The sequence below is a fragment of the Pyrus communis genome, chromosome 9 (genome assembly GCF_041283825.1).
Source record: "Pyrus communis isolate YQ-2024b chromosome 9, ASM4128382v1, whole genome shotgun sequence".
NCBI lineage: Eukaryota > Viridiplantae > Streptophyta > Magnoliopsida > Rosales > Rosaceae > Pyrus > Pyrus communis.
In genome coordinates, this window is record NC_142573.1 from 18,989,628 (window position 1) to 19,006,243 (window position 16,616).

General features: G+C 37.9%; 1 protein-coding gene and 1 pseudogene across 1 annotated transcript in view; one reads left to right on the forward strand and one right to left on the reverse strand.

The window, feature by feature from the left end:
• LOC148694367 (uncharacterized) overlaps nt 1-2,212 on the reverse strand; it is a 110,626-nt pseudogene extending 108,414 nt beyond the window's left edge.
• A 127-nt stretch (nt 2,213-2,339) lies between these two features.
• Nucleotides 2,340-16,616, forward strand: part of LOC148694369 (uncharacterized) — a 53,811-nt gene continuing 39,534 nt past the window's right edge. Inside the window, exon 1 of the mRNA XM_088700689.1 lies at nt 2,340-2,375. Within this exon, the coding sequence (XP_088556815.1) occupies nt 2,340-2,375 (36 nt within the window). The remainder of the gene's footprint in view (nt 2,376-16,616) is intronic.

Sequence of the window (16,616 nt, forward strand, 5' to 3'; positions counted from 1 at the left end):
AGACCTAAAGGTGTTAGGATTCCTAATCTAAGAAGGATTCCTAATCAAAAGAGGATTCCTAATCTAAGAAGGATTCCTAATCAAAGAAGGATTCCTAGTCAAAGAAGGTTTCCTACTTGAAGTAGGAAAGTTAAGCCACGGTTTCCTATTTTTGTTTGACCTTTCCTAATCCTAAATATCCCTAAGTTCCAGCAACTTTGAAGGTATTTTATGCATTTTAGGACACAAACCAAAGATTCCTTGCACTATCCTAGTCTATGCCGCACCTTTCTTACCCTTTTCTTCCAAAATCTGCCATATATCTTCTTTCCCCTTTTATTCTCATCAATGCCTCAATTTTCCTTTCCTTTTCCTCTTAGAATTCTGATTTGTTACCCTTTTTCCTTGAGGATTTGGAGCTAAAAACCTTCCCAAATTAATAACTTATTGCCTTAACCTTTCTCCTTCTATATAAACACAATCTGCCGCACTTATGGGAGATTCTAGACAGCCATACACATCCATACGAATTTTCTCTCATTCTCCCCATTCATTCAGCCATCATCCACCCCCTACCACCATCCAACCTATCCATCCATCACCATAATTCATACCCAAACACCCTTGTGCCGCAACAAAGAAGGAGAAAGAAGAGAGGAGAAGACTTGGACGTTTTGGCCATTCAAGCTTGGATTGTTGGAGCGTTTCTAGGTGTATTCAATCTTTGTTTTCAATGTTTAATTTATATTCTCTTTGTTTTGTTGTAAACATGAGGAGCTAAACTTGTTTTAGCTAGGGGAGACTTTGAAACCATGATTATATTTGCAATATGAATTGATTAATTCCAGTTGTGATTTCATAAATTGTGAATGCAATTTACTTAACCGTTTGATGGATAACTTATTCTTGTTTGTTGATTAAGGGTGCACACTTAGTTTGCATGCATGAATTTGGGGCTAGAATATAAGGGAGTTTCACATAATCGTTACAAACTTATATTCACAAGTAGTTAAGGTTGTTTTCACAATCATGTTAAGTAAATTCCTAGCATGAGTATCATGATGTCATAGTTACAAGTCCTTTGTCAATGCTTATGATTTTCATTGAACGTAATGATCTTTGATTGTATCTCTATTATGATGTCATGTAGGGAACTTTTGAAGAATGCTTTGGGTTGTCGTCTGATGTCATCCAATCCAATAACTTAAGGAAAATCTGACCGTTAATTAGTGATGTCACGGTTAATCTGGGGTGTTGAGGTTCATGGTTTATCGAAAAGCAATTGGAAATCAATTTGTATGCAAGTGTGTCATGTGTGGAGAAGGACCCTCTAGCTAGCTAATCACCCATCCATATTCCCCAAATTCGTTCAAAACTTTGTCTAGTTTAGTTTCTATTTTGTTTTAATTCAAATTCGTCAAAACCAAAACCCCCCTTTGTTTTAAGTGTCAATTAGGTTAGAATCTGTCCTAATTAGTGTTTTTGAGTATTTTGAGTCAAAACCAAACCTATTTTAGTCCAAAGTAAGTCCTAGAGTCTAGTTTGAGTCTTTTTCATTGTTTTGTGTTGTTTTGAGTCTTTTGAGTTTGTTTTGAGTCATATAAGTTTAGTTAAGAGTCTTTGAGTTTATTTAAGTGTTTTTAAGCATATTTTTGTATCTTTGAGTCAGTTTTCATTAGATTAGCAATCCCTCCTAATCCCCGGCCTAGAACGATCCCTACTTATATCTATACTACAATTGTCAAAAAGAGGGTTTAATTTGTGTGCTACTAAATATCACATCACCTACTTGTTTCTCTAATTCATCAACCCTTTTGTCCCTATTTTGCATTCCCTGCGCCATAGAAGTTAGTAATTGAAAATTTTGATTATTATCTATGGACGAACCTGATTTGGATTGGGAAGGTTGTGCTTGGGGTTGTGTGGGCGCATATGGCCTTTGGTAGAATCCCGGAGGTTGCTGCCTAAATGCGCTTTGGTGTTGGGGCTCCCTCCATTTGAAATTTGGATGATATTTCCAACCGGGGTTATATGTGTTAGAGAAAGGATCACTCCTTGGTTGGTTTTGGCCCCCATAACCCATGGCATTGGCAAAGTCCCACCCTCCGTTCTCGATCAATTGCGGGCACTTATCCGTGAGATGTCCATTCATGGAGCAAACACCATAAACAGCCACCCTTTGTATCTTTCGTATTTCAACCACCTGCGAAAGAAGAGAAGTAAGATTAGCCATTTGATTTTGAAGTTCGGAAATAGCACTTACCTCATTAACTTGTTGCTGCCGTGGTATGTCTCTTTGACCAACGCCTTCATATTGTTGAGCATTTAAAGCTCGGTTGGCAATGAGAGTCTTCGCGGCCATGGGCGTTTTGTCCACTAAAGCTCCTCCTGCTGAGGCATATAGCATTTGGCGTTCAATTGGTAGAAGGTGATAGGGGCATATTTATGCACCTTAGTTTAGCTTGTTCTTTTGCATTTATAGTGTTTTTCCTTAGTAAAGTAGTCTTTTAAGCTAGTTTTATGTATTTTCAGGATTTAAGGGCAAAGTATGCAAAAGGATGCATTTTGGAGCCTTTTGGAGCAAATTAGAGCTTGGAATGGATATCATATGCTTCGAGCCAAGAGGATGGACGAAATTGAAGACTTGAAGATGATGATTCCTACTTGAGCAAGGTTTCCTAATTGAATTAGGATTCCTAGTTAAAATGGGTTTCCTAGTTGAATTAGGATTCCTAGAAGAACAAAGTTTCCTACTCAAACAAGGTTTCCTAGTGGAAGTAGGAAAGTTAAATCTCAATGGCCTCAAGTTGCAGCAACAAAGAAGTTTTCCAAGTCCAAGAAGGAGAAGAATTCCAAGATGAAGAAGGATTAGCTTTCCTAATCCTAATGCACAAGGTTTTCAGCCACAAAGAGGAGTCCTAAACACTTTAGGACACCTTATCCTAATCTTATAGGGATGCCATGCACTTTACCTTATCTTGGAGGGTTTCTAGAAGCCTTAGATGCCCTATCCTAGCTTTGCCGTGGGTTTTATCCATCTCCCCTTAGTTTTTAGGCTTTCTAGAAGCCCTAACATTATCCCTAAGAAGGTGCAGCACCCTTATCCCTTTTTCCCTACAAATATGGCACTTAAATCATGATTCTAGAAACCTTATCTTATCTCCTACAAAGGTGGCGCCCCAAATCCTTCTAGAAGTGCCAATTTCTGCCACAAAACACTTTGTTTCTAGAACCCTAAAAATCTGGCGCCTCTATTCCTTTTCCTTTGGGGTTTCCTACCTTCTAGATGGCCTATTCCTGATGGGTTTTGATTTCCTTGTCATCTTCAAATACTTAGTCCTTTTTCCTTGCTAATTGAGAGGGATTTTGCACTATAAATAGACCCCCTTGCTGCACCAATTGAATCATTCACTCCTCCACATTCAGAAATTCGCCATAAATACATTCCCAACCCTGGCCGCAGCCATCCTTCACCATTCTCCATATTTTCCCACCTTGCCACACTCCCCATCCCTCCTAACACTACCCTACCATCACACATCCATTCCTCCATACAAATACCACCCAAAACCTTTCCTTAGACCTTGTGCCGCAACAAAGAGGAGGAGAAGAGGGCTTGGACGTTCATGCAATTCAAGTTCGAGTGCTGGAATTTTTAGGTGTTTCCTCTCCTTAATTTCAATGTTTAAATTTACTTTTCTTTGTTTTGTGCGTATGAGGAACTAAACCCCCCCCTTGGCTGGGGGGGATTCGAAATACATGTTTATGCTTGCGATATGATTTGATTACTTCTAATTGCGTTTCATAAGTTGTGAATTCAATTTACTTATCTATGTGAATTACATTGATTTGTGTGTGTTGGTTGAGAGTGCACGCTTAATTATCATGCATAAATTGGATGCTAGGATATAAGGAAGTTTCACCTAATCGTTACAAACTTATATTCACAAGTAGTAAAAGTTGATGATCTCAATTGCGTTAAGTAAATTCTTGGCATAAGTTTCATGCAATTCAAAGTAACGAGTGTTTCGTCAATGCTTATGGTTTTCAAAGAACTTAATGATTCTTGCTTGTATCTCTATTATGCAATTCATGTAGGGAACTTGTGGGGAATGCTTTGGGTTGTCGTATGCAATCATCCAATTCAATTACGTTAGGAAAATCTGAGGGTTAATTAGTGCAATTCACGGTTAATTTGGGGCGTTGAGAATTCATGGGTTATTGAAAAGCAATTGGAAATCGTTTTATATGCAAGTATAACATGTGTGGAGATGAACCCCTTAGCTAGCTTCACATCCATTCAATTCCATCAAATTCCTTTTTACAATCTGTTCTAATTTAAGAAGTTTGTTTCGTTTTTAAATTCGTCCAAAACCAATCCCCCTTTACCTTGTTGAGTCATAGTAGTTAGAAATCACTTTAGTTTGTGTTTTTAAGTGTCTTAGGTCAAGTTAAAACCTATTTTCGTCCAAATTCTTCTCTAGTGCTCAAAACTGCTCAGAAAGTAGTTTTAAGGCAGTTTTGAGTGTTTTCTTGCTGTTTTGAGTCTTTTGGTTTGTCTTAGTGTTTTAAACTTTAGTTTTGCATTCTTTGGGTCTAGTTTGGTGTTTTATATTGTGTTTTTACGTTTTTGAGTCAAATCCAAGTGATTAACAATCCCTCCTAATCCCCGGTCCAGAACGATCCCTACTTACATTCTTCACTACAATTGATAAAAAAAGGGTTTAATTTGTGTGCGTATAATTCTCACATCAGAAGGCCTTCGTAGAAATATTGAAGAAGAAGCTCCTCCTTCATTTGGTGCTGTGGACATGAAGCAACAAGAGTTTTAAAACGTTCATAATAAGTTGGAAATGATTCACCTTGGTTTTGCTGAATGCCACTAATTCTTTTGTGTAAAAGAATGACTCGAGAAGTTGGGAAAAACTTCTCCAAAAACGCCCGTTTCATACTCTCCCATGATGTGACAGTTCCGGGGGCTAGTTCATACAACCAATCTTTTAGCCTTTTTCAAGAGAGAAAAGGGAAAAGCCTTCATCTTCAAAATGCTCCCATCAACATTCACCGGGGTCATACTTGAGCAAACAACCTCAAACTCCTTCAAGTGCTTATTAGGATCTTCCATGGACAACCCATGGAACTTAGGAATATGGTGCAATAAGCTAGACTTTAGTTCGAACTCGTCGGTCTTGTCCGGGGCTGCCCTTGGATATTGAATGCATAGAGGCATGGCATTGTCCAATCCCGAAGCGGAAAGCTCCTTGATTGTTCGATTGTCAGCTGCCATAGCTTGTTTACCTCAAAAATCTGAGCCGTGGCCTCCTCTTTCACTTGTACTTCATCTTCTTCAAGATCTGGTGCAGGTTGAGGTGGTTGGGGCTCTTGTTGATTCTTCTTCCCTCTCAAAGTTCGCTCAAAATCATCGTCAAAGTCTAAGATATTCTTACGAACCAGTTGAGAACTCCGAGTCATAAACTAGTACCTAAAAACAAGAAAACAAAACAAGGCCAGCATCTAAACCAAAAAACACACGAAAATAAACAAATAGAAATAACAAGGGATTAGCAAAGTTGCTAATCCCCGACAACGGCGCCAAAATTTGAAGTGGATAAGGAATTAGCTCAAAAGAGGAAACATTATCCAAAACCTTATCCAACATTATCCAAAACCTTATCTTATTTTATCCTATCCTAACCTAATCTTGTTCCACCTTAATCTTAGCTGCAAGGGGACCTAAAAACATGATTTCTAGAAGCCTTATCTAACCCTAAAAGGGTGTTGCACCCTTCCCCCTTTTATCTCTTCTAGAAAACCCAAAATCAGCCACAAAATTCCTAGTTTCTAGAAGGCCCAATTTTGGACGAATTTCCTAAACCTTTTTCCTTTTGGATTCTGATTTATAGGGCCTCATTCCATGTGGATTTGGGTTCCACAAATCCTTTTATGAAACTAATTGGGCCAAACCCTCTCCTAAGTGGATTTAACTCACTTGTGCCGAACCCTAGGGCCCTAATCCAATAAATCTGCTAAGTGTAACTGATGCGAACTAAATAAGCACACAAATTAAAACCTTCTTTTGACAATTGTAGTAAAGATGCAAGTAGGGATCGTTCTAAACCGGGGATTAGGAGGGATTGCTAAATCACTTGGAAACTGACTCAAAAACGTAAAACAAAGGTTAAAACACTAAACTAGACTCAAAGAATGCAAAACTAAACAATAAAAACACTAAAACAAACCAAAAGACTCAAAACAGCACCAAAACACTCAAAACTGCCTTAAAAACACTTTCTGGGCAGTTTTGAGCACTTTGACTACTTTGGACGAATTTGGGTAATAAATTGATTCAAAACACTTAGAAAAACAAACTAAGACACTTTCTAACTAAATTGGACACTAAAGTAAAGGGGGATTGAATTTTTGACGAAATTAAATAAAATGCACAGATTGTAATTAAGGGCAGATTGTAAAGATGAATTGAATGAAAATATGGATGGAATGCTAGCTAGAAGGTTCTTCTCCACACATGTCACACTTGCATACAAAATGATTTTCAGTTGGACTTTCGATGAATTATGAAACTCAACACCCCGGGTTAATTAGGTCCGCTTAAATTAACCTTCAGATTTCCCTAGAATCATTGAATTGGATGAATATGCATCGCAAACAAATTATTCCTAACAAGTTCTCTATATGAACAGCATGATAAAGACACAAGTTAGAATCATAAGTGTTGACGAGGCATTCGTTACTATGATGAGCATGAAACTAGTGCCAAGAATTCATTTAACGCGATTGTTTATAAGCAACCTCCACTACTTGTGAATATAAGTTCATAACTATTAGGTGAAATTCACTTATATTCTAGCGTCATATTCATGCATGAAAATTAAGCGTGCACTCTCAATAAACATGCACAAATAAGTTATCAATCAAGCAGTTAAACAAATTGAATCCACAATACATGAAATTCTAACCAAAGGTAATCAAATCATGTTGCAAGAATAAACATGGTTTCGAATCACCCCCTAGCTAAATAGGGGTTTAGCCTCTCATGTTCACAGAAAGAGAAATAAAATTGAATTTAAACATAAAGATTAAAAGATCGATTACACCTAGAACGCCCAACGAATCCACTTGAATTTCTGCGCGTTTAAGCTCCTCTTTATCCTTTCTTCTTGTTGCGGCAGTGAGGGTAAATGGTGTTTTTGGATGATTTTCTGGTTTAGGGATGGATTTATGGTGATATGGTGGTGCGGCAAGGTGGTGGAGTGATGGAGGAAGGTTTGTATGGTGGCTGGAATGATGGAGGAAGGTTGCGGCAAGGTTGGATGGTGGCTGCAATGGAGGGGAAAAAGTGCGGCTGATGGAGAATAAAATGAATGATGGCTGCGGCTTGATAGGTTTTGTGGCTGATAGGTTAGGGTGACGGCTTAGGGAGAGAATTCAGTGAATGCACGAATGATGGAATGAATAATGAATGAGAAAGGCCCTAGGGTTAGAGAAATAGGTGCGGCTTAGGGGGAATTAAGTTTATGGTGGTTGAATGATGAGAGAAAAGGGATGGGATTTGCGGCTGATATGGAATGATGAATGAATGGAAAATAATAATCCCCCTAGGGTGCGGCTAAAGTGGTAAGACCTAGGGTTTTCTGAAATTTAAAACCTAATTTATTTTTGGTTAATTAAAATTAAGTTAAAAGCTCCTAGAATTAGGAAATAAAATCAGAAATTAAACGGGACGGCTGCAAGGTGCGGCTAGGGTTAGGTTAGGAGAGGGAAATAGGGTTTAAGTGAATGACATTGGACCTAAATACCCCCCCTTGCACGGCAAGGGAAGGAAAGAAAGGGATTGGGCACGGCAAAGGGTTTTAAGGGCCCTAGGGCCTTCGTTTTGTGTCCTAAAGTGCCTACAAGGCCTTCAAAGTGGCTAGAAAATATGGACGTTTAAGATTAGGAAAGGTTACCAAAACGGGAAACTTAGGGTTAACTTTCCTACTTCAAGTAGGAATCCTTGTTTGAGTAGGAATCCTCGTTTTGGTAGGAATTCATCGTTGGAGTAGGAATTCATCGTTGGAGTAAGAATTCATCGTTTCTTCAAGTCTTCAACTCATTCATTCCTCTTTTGCTCCAAAAAGCTCCAATTTGCATCTTCTTGCACACTTTGGCCTTATAATCTGAAAATGCACAAAAGTGACTTTAAACACTAAAATAGCTAAGGAAACACAACATAAATGCACGAGAACAAGCTAATTAAGTCGCATGAATATGCTCCTATCAAATTCCCCCACACTTAACTTTTGCTAGTCCTCGAGCAAAACAAAACAACTAAAATAACAAGACGAAGCAAAACAAACAAAACAAAACCTAAACCTTCCAACGTTTGCCTCAGGGATTTCCAATGAAACATGACATGTCAAAGATCATTACTCACATAGCTTTTAGTCTTCCTTCCCCTCGAGCACATACTTAATCATAGTCACCATTCACTAGTTCGCATTTAATCAATTAAAACACATTTTGAATGTAGTAACATGCCTTAGAGAATTCCCTCAATTCCTCACTAGTTATGCACTCAATTTTCACTCAGATTTTCTGACTACACACCCTACACTAGTTATATGTGAGAAGATTGATGTAAACATGAAAGACTAGTACTCACATATGTTATAACAAAGAACGCAATTTCTGGAGTAATTAAACATGTTTAGATATGATCTCATGAATGGGATGCTACTGCTTAGATGCGAGAACCAGTGACACCATATGCTCATACCAAATTCAAACTCCACAAATTGAAATGCACAACACTCAAGATGGAAGTCAAGGGTTGTAACGGGGCTTAGGGTATTGGCTAACAAGGAAAGATAGGGATAAACAAAAGTTCTTTAAGCAAGAGCAAGCAAAGTAATGAATTAAGACTTAGAATTCACTTAGAATGCAGAAATCAACTTTTAGACAAATAGGGGAGATTCAAACAACTCTTAGGGCCTAATTCATTGTTTTGGACCCTTACTTCAACAACCAATACTTTGGAACTTTTTTTTACCTCTTTTCAACTCTTTTTCACTTCTTTTTTTTTTCTTTTCTTTTCTTTTGTTTTTTCTTTTTTTTTCTTTTTTTTTTTCTAGCCGTGCCTATGGCACATAACTCACATCAATAATTCTTCCCCCACACTTATTTTCTGCAACACATTAATCAAAAGGAATTCATTCATGCTTACTATGCTTCAAGAACAAGGGTACGGATGGTCCTAATCTAGGCTAGGTGAGGATGATATGGGTTAACAAAGAACATGACTAACACGGCTCAATGGGGTTAAACTTAAACACAAAATGAGTGAAGGGCACACGGCTATTTGGCTTTTGTGGTGGTCACTACACAACTTCATCTTGAATATGTGTTATGAAAATCAATAACATGCTTTGAATGAAATGGGCATGAGTTCTAGCATTTGGAACTAAGTGATGAAACGCCTTCTAAGTAGTAACCAATCAAAGAATAATGAGATCATGCAACAACTTTAGAAAACAATAATGCACAAATTTTAACTCTCCAAATAACGTTTAGGCTCAAGTCTCACAGGGATGTAGCGTTTGTTTAAGTTCCTTCCTTCAAGCATGTTACAAAAACTAATTTTTTTTCTTTGTGACTACATGTGAATTCGTAAACTATAACTACAACCAAGCATAAACCAAAGAGTATATCAAACGTCTGATAGGAGCATATTTATGCGACTTAGTTTGCTTGTTTTCGTACATTTATGTTATTAGTTCTTAGTTATTTTAGTTCTTTAAGCTTCTTTTGTGTGTTTTCAGGTTCATAAGACGTATTTGGCGAAAGGATGCATTTTGGAGCCTTTTGGAGCACTTTTGGGCACAAATTGGATAGCTTATGCTTGGAGCAAAAGGAATGGACGAAATTGAAGAGTTGATGTCGCAAGGATTCCTACTACGACAAGGATTCCTACTACGATGAGGATTCCAATTACGAGAAGGTTTCCAAATTGAAGGAGGTTTCCCACTCACATGAGGATTCCTAATCACACAAGGATTCCTACTTGAAGTAGGAAAGTTAAGCCAAAGTTTCCTATTTTGGTTGACCTTTCCTAAATCAAGAACGCTCTAAGTTTTAGCACTTAAGATGGCTCCCGAGCACCCTTGGACAACAAACAAAGGTTCTTTGCAAATTTTCCCTTCCTTGCCGTGCAAAGAAGGTGGTTTCCCTTTCTTTGTGCAAACTTCCCTATTTTTCATATGTGTTAGGACCTTTCCCTTATTCTAACACCTCTTGTTTAATGCCTTACCTTTCCTTAAACCTTATGCCGCACCTCCCCTTATGTTTCCTGATTTCAAACTCTTATTTCCTAGTTTAATTCACTTTCCTAGTTCTAAAACTTTCCCTAAAGTCCTAACTTCTGATTTCTTGCAAGGAATTGACTTTTCCTTCCTTCTTTTGCACCAATTTCGTTTCTTACCTTAAATCCCCTTTCCTTGCTGTGCAAGGGGTTTAATTTCTGATTCCTTGCAAGGCAAGGACATTCCTTATTTGTTTAAATTCGTGCATCCCCTTTTTCTGATTTTATTTGGACTTTATTCACTTACCTTTTCTATTTAGACTAGGAAATCTGAATCAAAACTTAATTAGGTATGTTATTAACTTCCTAAAACACATATAATCAGACTTTGGCCAAACCCTAGAGTATCATTCACCACAGAAATTCGTCCATTCACTCCCACACACATCCATTCTTCCCAAAACACAAAATCTGCACTCCAGAAACACAACCAGCCGCACCACCTTCTTCCACCCTCTTTGCCGAGTTCTCCACCACCTTCCAACCATCAAACACTCATCCACACTCAACCTACACCCCTTGCCGTGCCTCTAACCACCCCAAAATCCATTCAACATCATCAAAACAGCCCAGAAACCACCACCATCCAATCTGCCGCAAGCAAGGGAAAAGAGACAGATTCACTCAATTGTTTGGCTCTTCATTCTGAGTTGTTGAACAATTTTAGGTGTATTCTCTCTTATATTTCAATGTCTAATTCATGTAATCTTTGTTTTGCTTGGAGAATGATTGGCTAAATTCGTTTTGGCTAAGGGTGTATTCGAAACCATGATTATATATGTGAAATAAGTTGATTACTTCCAGTTATCGTTACATAAGTCGTGAATACAATTTGCTTAACCGTTTAATTTGCATGCTTGAATTTGGTGCTAGGATATAAGTTTGTTTCACCTAATCGTTATGAATTTATATTCACAAGTAGTGAAGGTCGCTAGTCACGATCGTGTTAAGTAGATTCCTGGCAGGAGTATCATGCTTTTCATAGTTACAAATGCCTTGTCGATGCTTATGATTTCCAAAGAACGTAATGATTCTAACTTGTATCTTTATCATGCTGTTCATATACAGAACTTGTTAGGAATAATTTGTTTGCGATGCATATTCATCCAATTCAATGATTCTAGGGAAATCTGAAGGTTAATTTAAGCGGACCTAATTAACTTGGAGTGTCGAGGTTCATAACTTATTGAATTGATAACTGGAAATTGACTTACGTTGCATATATTTCATGTGTGGAGAAGAACCCCTTAGCTATTCCATCATCCATTGATTCATCACAATTTGTTTTACAATCTGTTTTCTTTATAATCAGTCCATTTAATTTAATTTCATCCAAACACAATCCCCCCATATTTTGTTAAGTCTTAGTCATTATAATCTGTCATATTTTGGTTTTTAAGTATTTGGAGTCACAAACACCTTTAAATTCGTCCAAATCTGCCTAGTTTACTTTCTTGTTTTGTTTGTTTGATTTTCGTCCAAAACCAAATCCCCAATTGTCTTAGAGTGTCTAATTGGTTCAATTATGTTTTAGATTGTGTTTTTAAGAGTTTTGAGTCAAGTTAGAACCAATTTTCGTCCAAGTTTATGTTTAGGCTCAAAACTGCCCAGTTTGTGTTTTTAGCTCATTTTGAGTCTTGTGAACTTGTTTTGAGTTTTCTTTAAGTGAGTTAAGTGTTTTAAAGGTTAGTTTTATTTATTTGAGTCAGTTTAAAGTGTTTAGCATGATGTGATATATAATAGCACACAAATTAAACCCTCTTTTTGACAATTGTAGTATAGATATAAGTAGGGATCGTTCTAGGCCGGGGATTAGGAGGGATTGCTAATCTAATGAAAACTGACTCAAAGATACAAAAATATGCTTAAAAACACTTAAACAAACTCAAAAGACTCTTAACTAAACTTATATGACTCAAAACAACACAAAACAATAAAAAAGACTCAAACTAGACTCTAGGACTCAATTTGGACGAAAATAGAATTGGTTTTGACTCAAAAGACTCAAAAACACACTTTAGGACAGATTTGACACAACTAAATAAAGGGGATTGGGTTTTGGACGAAATTAATGTAAAAACAAGTAACTAAAAGACTTAAATGAGATTTGGACGAATTTAGGAAAAACTATGGATGATTAGATAGCTAGAGGGTCTTTCTCCACACATGACACACTTGCATACAAATTGATTTCCAGTTGCTTTTCGATAAACCATGAACCTCAACACCCCAGATTAACCGTGACATCACTAATTAACCCTCAGATTTTTCTTAAGTTATTGGATTGGATGACATCATACGACAACCCAAAGCATTCTTCAAAAGTTCCCTACATGACATCATAATAGAGATACAATCAAAGATCATTACGTTCTATGAAAATCATAAGTATTGACAAAGCACTTGTAACTATGACATCATGATACTCATGCTAGGAATTTACTTAACATGATTGTGAAAACAACCTTAACTACTTGTGAATATAAGTTTGTAACGATTATGTGAAACTCCCTTATATTCTAGCCCCAAATTCATGCATGCAAACTAAGTGTGCACCCTTAATCAACAAACAAGAATAAGTTATCCATCAAACGGTTAAGTAAATTGCATTCACAATTTATGAAATCACAACTAGAATTAATCAATTCATATTGCAAATATAATCATGGTTTCAAAGTCTCCCCTAGCTAAAACAAGTTTAGCTCCTCATGTTTACAACAAAACAAAGAGAATATAAATTAAACATTGAAAACAAAGATGGAATACACCTAGAAACACTCCAGGTGGCTCCTCCTTCCTTCCTTGCTGCCAACAATGGGGATTTGTGTGAATTTAGGCTCTTGAGGTGTGGTGGATGGTGTGGTGTGAATTTGTGGTAGAGGGTGGTGGTTTTTGAGTGTTGTGGCATCAAGTATTTATAGGGTGAAGGGGAGGCACGAATTTTGGGCTGAAAATGAGAAGAATTAGGACTCCAAATCACCAAAGAACAAGGATACTTTCAATTAGATTCCAAGGAGGACAAGGAATGGTCTTTGTGGCAGATTCTAGAACTTCTAGAAGGGTTACATGTGGCATAAACTTAATGCACGAAAATAGGGCTTCTAGAACTTGATATTTAGGTGATTTAATGTGAAAAGGAGTCCTCTTTGAAGTTGGAATTAAGGTAGGAAAAGATTAGGACAGGATAAGATAAGATAATGTTAGAGTTAGGAAAGGATAAGGTTGGTTAGGATAGGATAAGATAAGGTTGGATAAGGTTCCTTATTTCTTGCTATTTCCTTATCTTCTTTGCATTTGGACTTCTTTCTCCAGATTTGTAGCCTTTCCTAGCCTCTCTTGACTTCAATTTCGTCCATCCACATTGCTCCATAGTTAAGCTATCCAATCCATGCCCAAAACTGCTCCAAATAGCCTCAAAATGCACTTTCTTGCTCCTTTTGCCATTAGGACCTAAAAACATACGAAAATAACTTAAAAGACTGAAATAAATAGTAATTAACTCACTAAATGCAAGGAAACAACATAACTAAGTAGCATAAATATGCTCCTATCATAGCACCCCTAGTTAATCCCCGGTTAGAACGATCCCTACTTACATCATTACTACAATTGTCACAAATAGGGTTTAATTTGTGTGTCACATTCGTAACGCATCAAATTTTGGCGCCGTTGCCGGGGATTAGCAAAGTTGCTAATCCCTTGTCTTGAGTCTTTTTTTTTAAATTGTTTAGTTTTTGTTTTGTTTTAATTTTTGCACCGTGTGTGTGTGTGTGTTTTGTTTTTGTGCCGTGTATAGGCACTTTATTTTCTTACTTATGCCGAGTCTATTAAGTTGGTTACTTATCTTGTTTCCTCTTGTGTGCAGGTACTAGTTTATGACCCGTAGCTCACAACCTGTTCATGAGAATATCTTCGACTTTGACGGCGATTTCGAGAGGACTTTGAGAAGAAAAAGGAAAGTGCAAGAGTCTAATCCTCCTAGTCCCAAAGCTGAATTAGAAGAGCAAGAAGTTGAGGTTGAAGAGGAGCCCACGGCAAGCTTTGAAGAGGAAGTACCAACCATGGCAGCGGACAATCGAACCATCAAGGAGCTTTTTGCCTCGGGTTTGGACAATGCAGCCCCTCTTTGCATCCAATACCCAAGGGTAGCCCCTGAGAAGACCGATGAATTTGAGTTGAAGTCCAGTTTGCTACACCATATACCCAAGTTCCATGGGTTATCAATGGAGGACCCCAATAAGCATTTAAAGGAGTTCGAAGTGGTATGCTCAAGTATGACACCGGTGAACGTGGACAGCAACATATTGAAGATGAAGGCTTTTCCTTTTTCTTTGTTGGAGAAGGCCAAGGATTGGTTGTATGAGTTAGCTCCCGGAACTGTCACATCATGGGAGAGTATGAAGCGAGCCTTCTTAGAGAAGTTCTTTCCGACATCACGAGTCATTCTTCTTCGCAAGAAAATTAGTGGAATTTAGCAAAGCCAAGGTGAATCTTTTCCAACTTATTATGAACGTTTTAAAACCCTTGTTGCTTCATGTCCACAGCACCAAATGAAGGAGGAGCTTCTTCTTCAATATTTCTACGAAGGTCTCTTACCAATTGAACGTCAAATGTTGGATGCATCCGCGGGAGGAGCTCTAGTGGACAAGACACCTATGGATGCCAAAACTCTCATTGCTAATCGAGCACTCAACGCACAACAATATGAAGGTGTTGGGCAGAGAGACACCCCACGGCCACATCATGTAAATGAGGTAAGTTCTATTTCTGAGTTACAATCCCAAATGGCTAACCTTACGTCTATGCTATCGCAGTTTGTTGAAGGCCCCAAAATGCAAGGAACTACAATCTGTGGTGTATGCTCCATTCACGGACACCAATCTGATCAATGCCCTTAATTAATTGAGAATGGAGGGTGGGAATCTGCCAATGCCGTGGGTTATGGGAATCCAAACCAACCAAGGGGTGATCCTTTCTCTAATACATACAATCAAGGATGGCGTGACCACCCAAATTTCAGATGGAGAGATGCACCACAATCTGCCCAACAAGGTGGATTCCGACAACCCTCGGGTTTCTTTCCAAGGCTAATGGCACCACAACCACCTCCTCAAGCACAATCATCCCAAACCAACTCAGGTACGTCTATGAATGATGATAAAACATATCAATTATTAACCACAATGGCACAGGGAATGCAGAACCAAGCAATGGAGATTAATGAGCTAAAGAAGCAAATGGGCCAAATGGCCGAATTTTTGGGACAATTTCGTGAAAATGGTAAGTTACCAAGCACTACGGTGGTCAATCCCAAGGGTGGTTTCGAATCTGCAAAAGCTATCACCCTAAGAAGTGGAAAAGAAGTGGGAAGCAAAGCACATGAATCTGCCCAAAACAAGGAAGATGAGAAGATACAAATTGAAGAAGATGAACAATCCTACCTCACGGCAAGGGTAGCACCACCCATGCCGCAGCCATCTAAGCCCTCCCATCCGTCCATCTCAGGTAATGTTGTCCCAAATGTTCCTTTCCCTCGTAGATTTGCACAATCGAAGAAGGAAGAAAGCTAAAAGGACATTTTGGATACCTTTCGAAAAGTCCAAGTAAACATTCCTTTACTTGATGCCATTAAGCAAGTGCCCAGGTATGTGATGCGCGAATTATACGCATACAAATTAAACCCTCTTTTTGACAATTGTAGTAATGATGTAAGTAGGGATCGTTCTGGACCGGGGATTAGGAGGGATTGTTAATCACTTTGAATTGACTCAAAAACACAAAAACTAAACTTAAAGACTCTTAACAGAATATGGGGGGATTGAGTTTTTGGACGAGATTAAATAAAATGCACAGATTCTAATTTAAAACAGATAGTAAAGATGAATGTGATGAAAATATGGATGATGGAATAGCTAAGGGAGTTCTTCTCCACACATGTTACACTTGCAATACAAGATCGATTCTCAGTTGGTCTTTCGATAAATTATGAAACTCAACGCTCCAAGTTAATTAGGTCCGCTTAAATTAACCTTCAGATTTCCCTAGAATCATTGAATTGGATGAATATGCATCGCAATCAAATTATTCCTAACAAGTTCTCTATATGAACAACATGATAAAGATACAAGTTAGAATCATTACGTTCTTTGGAAATCATAAGCATCGACGAGGCATTTGTAACTATGAAAAGCATGATACTCTTGCCAAGAATTCATTTAACGCGATTGTTTATAAGCAACCTCCACTACTTGTGAATATAAGTTCATAACTATTAGGTGAA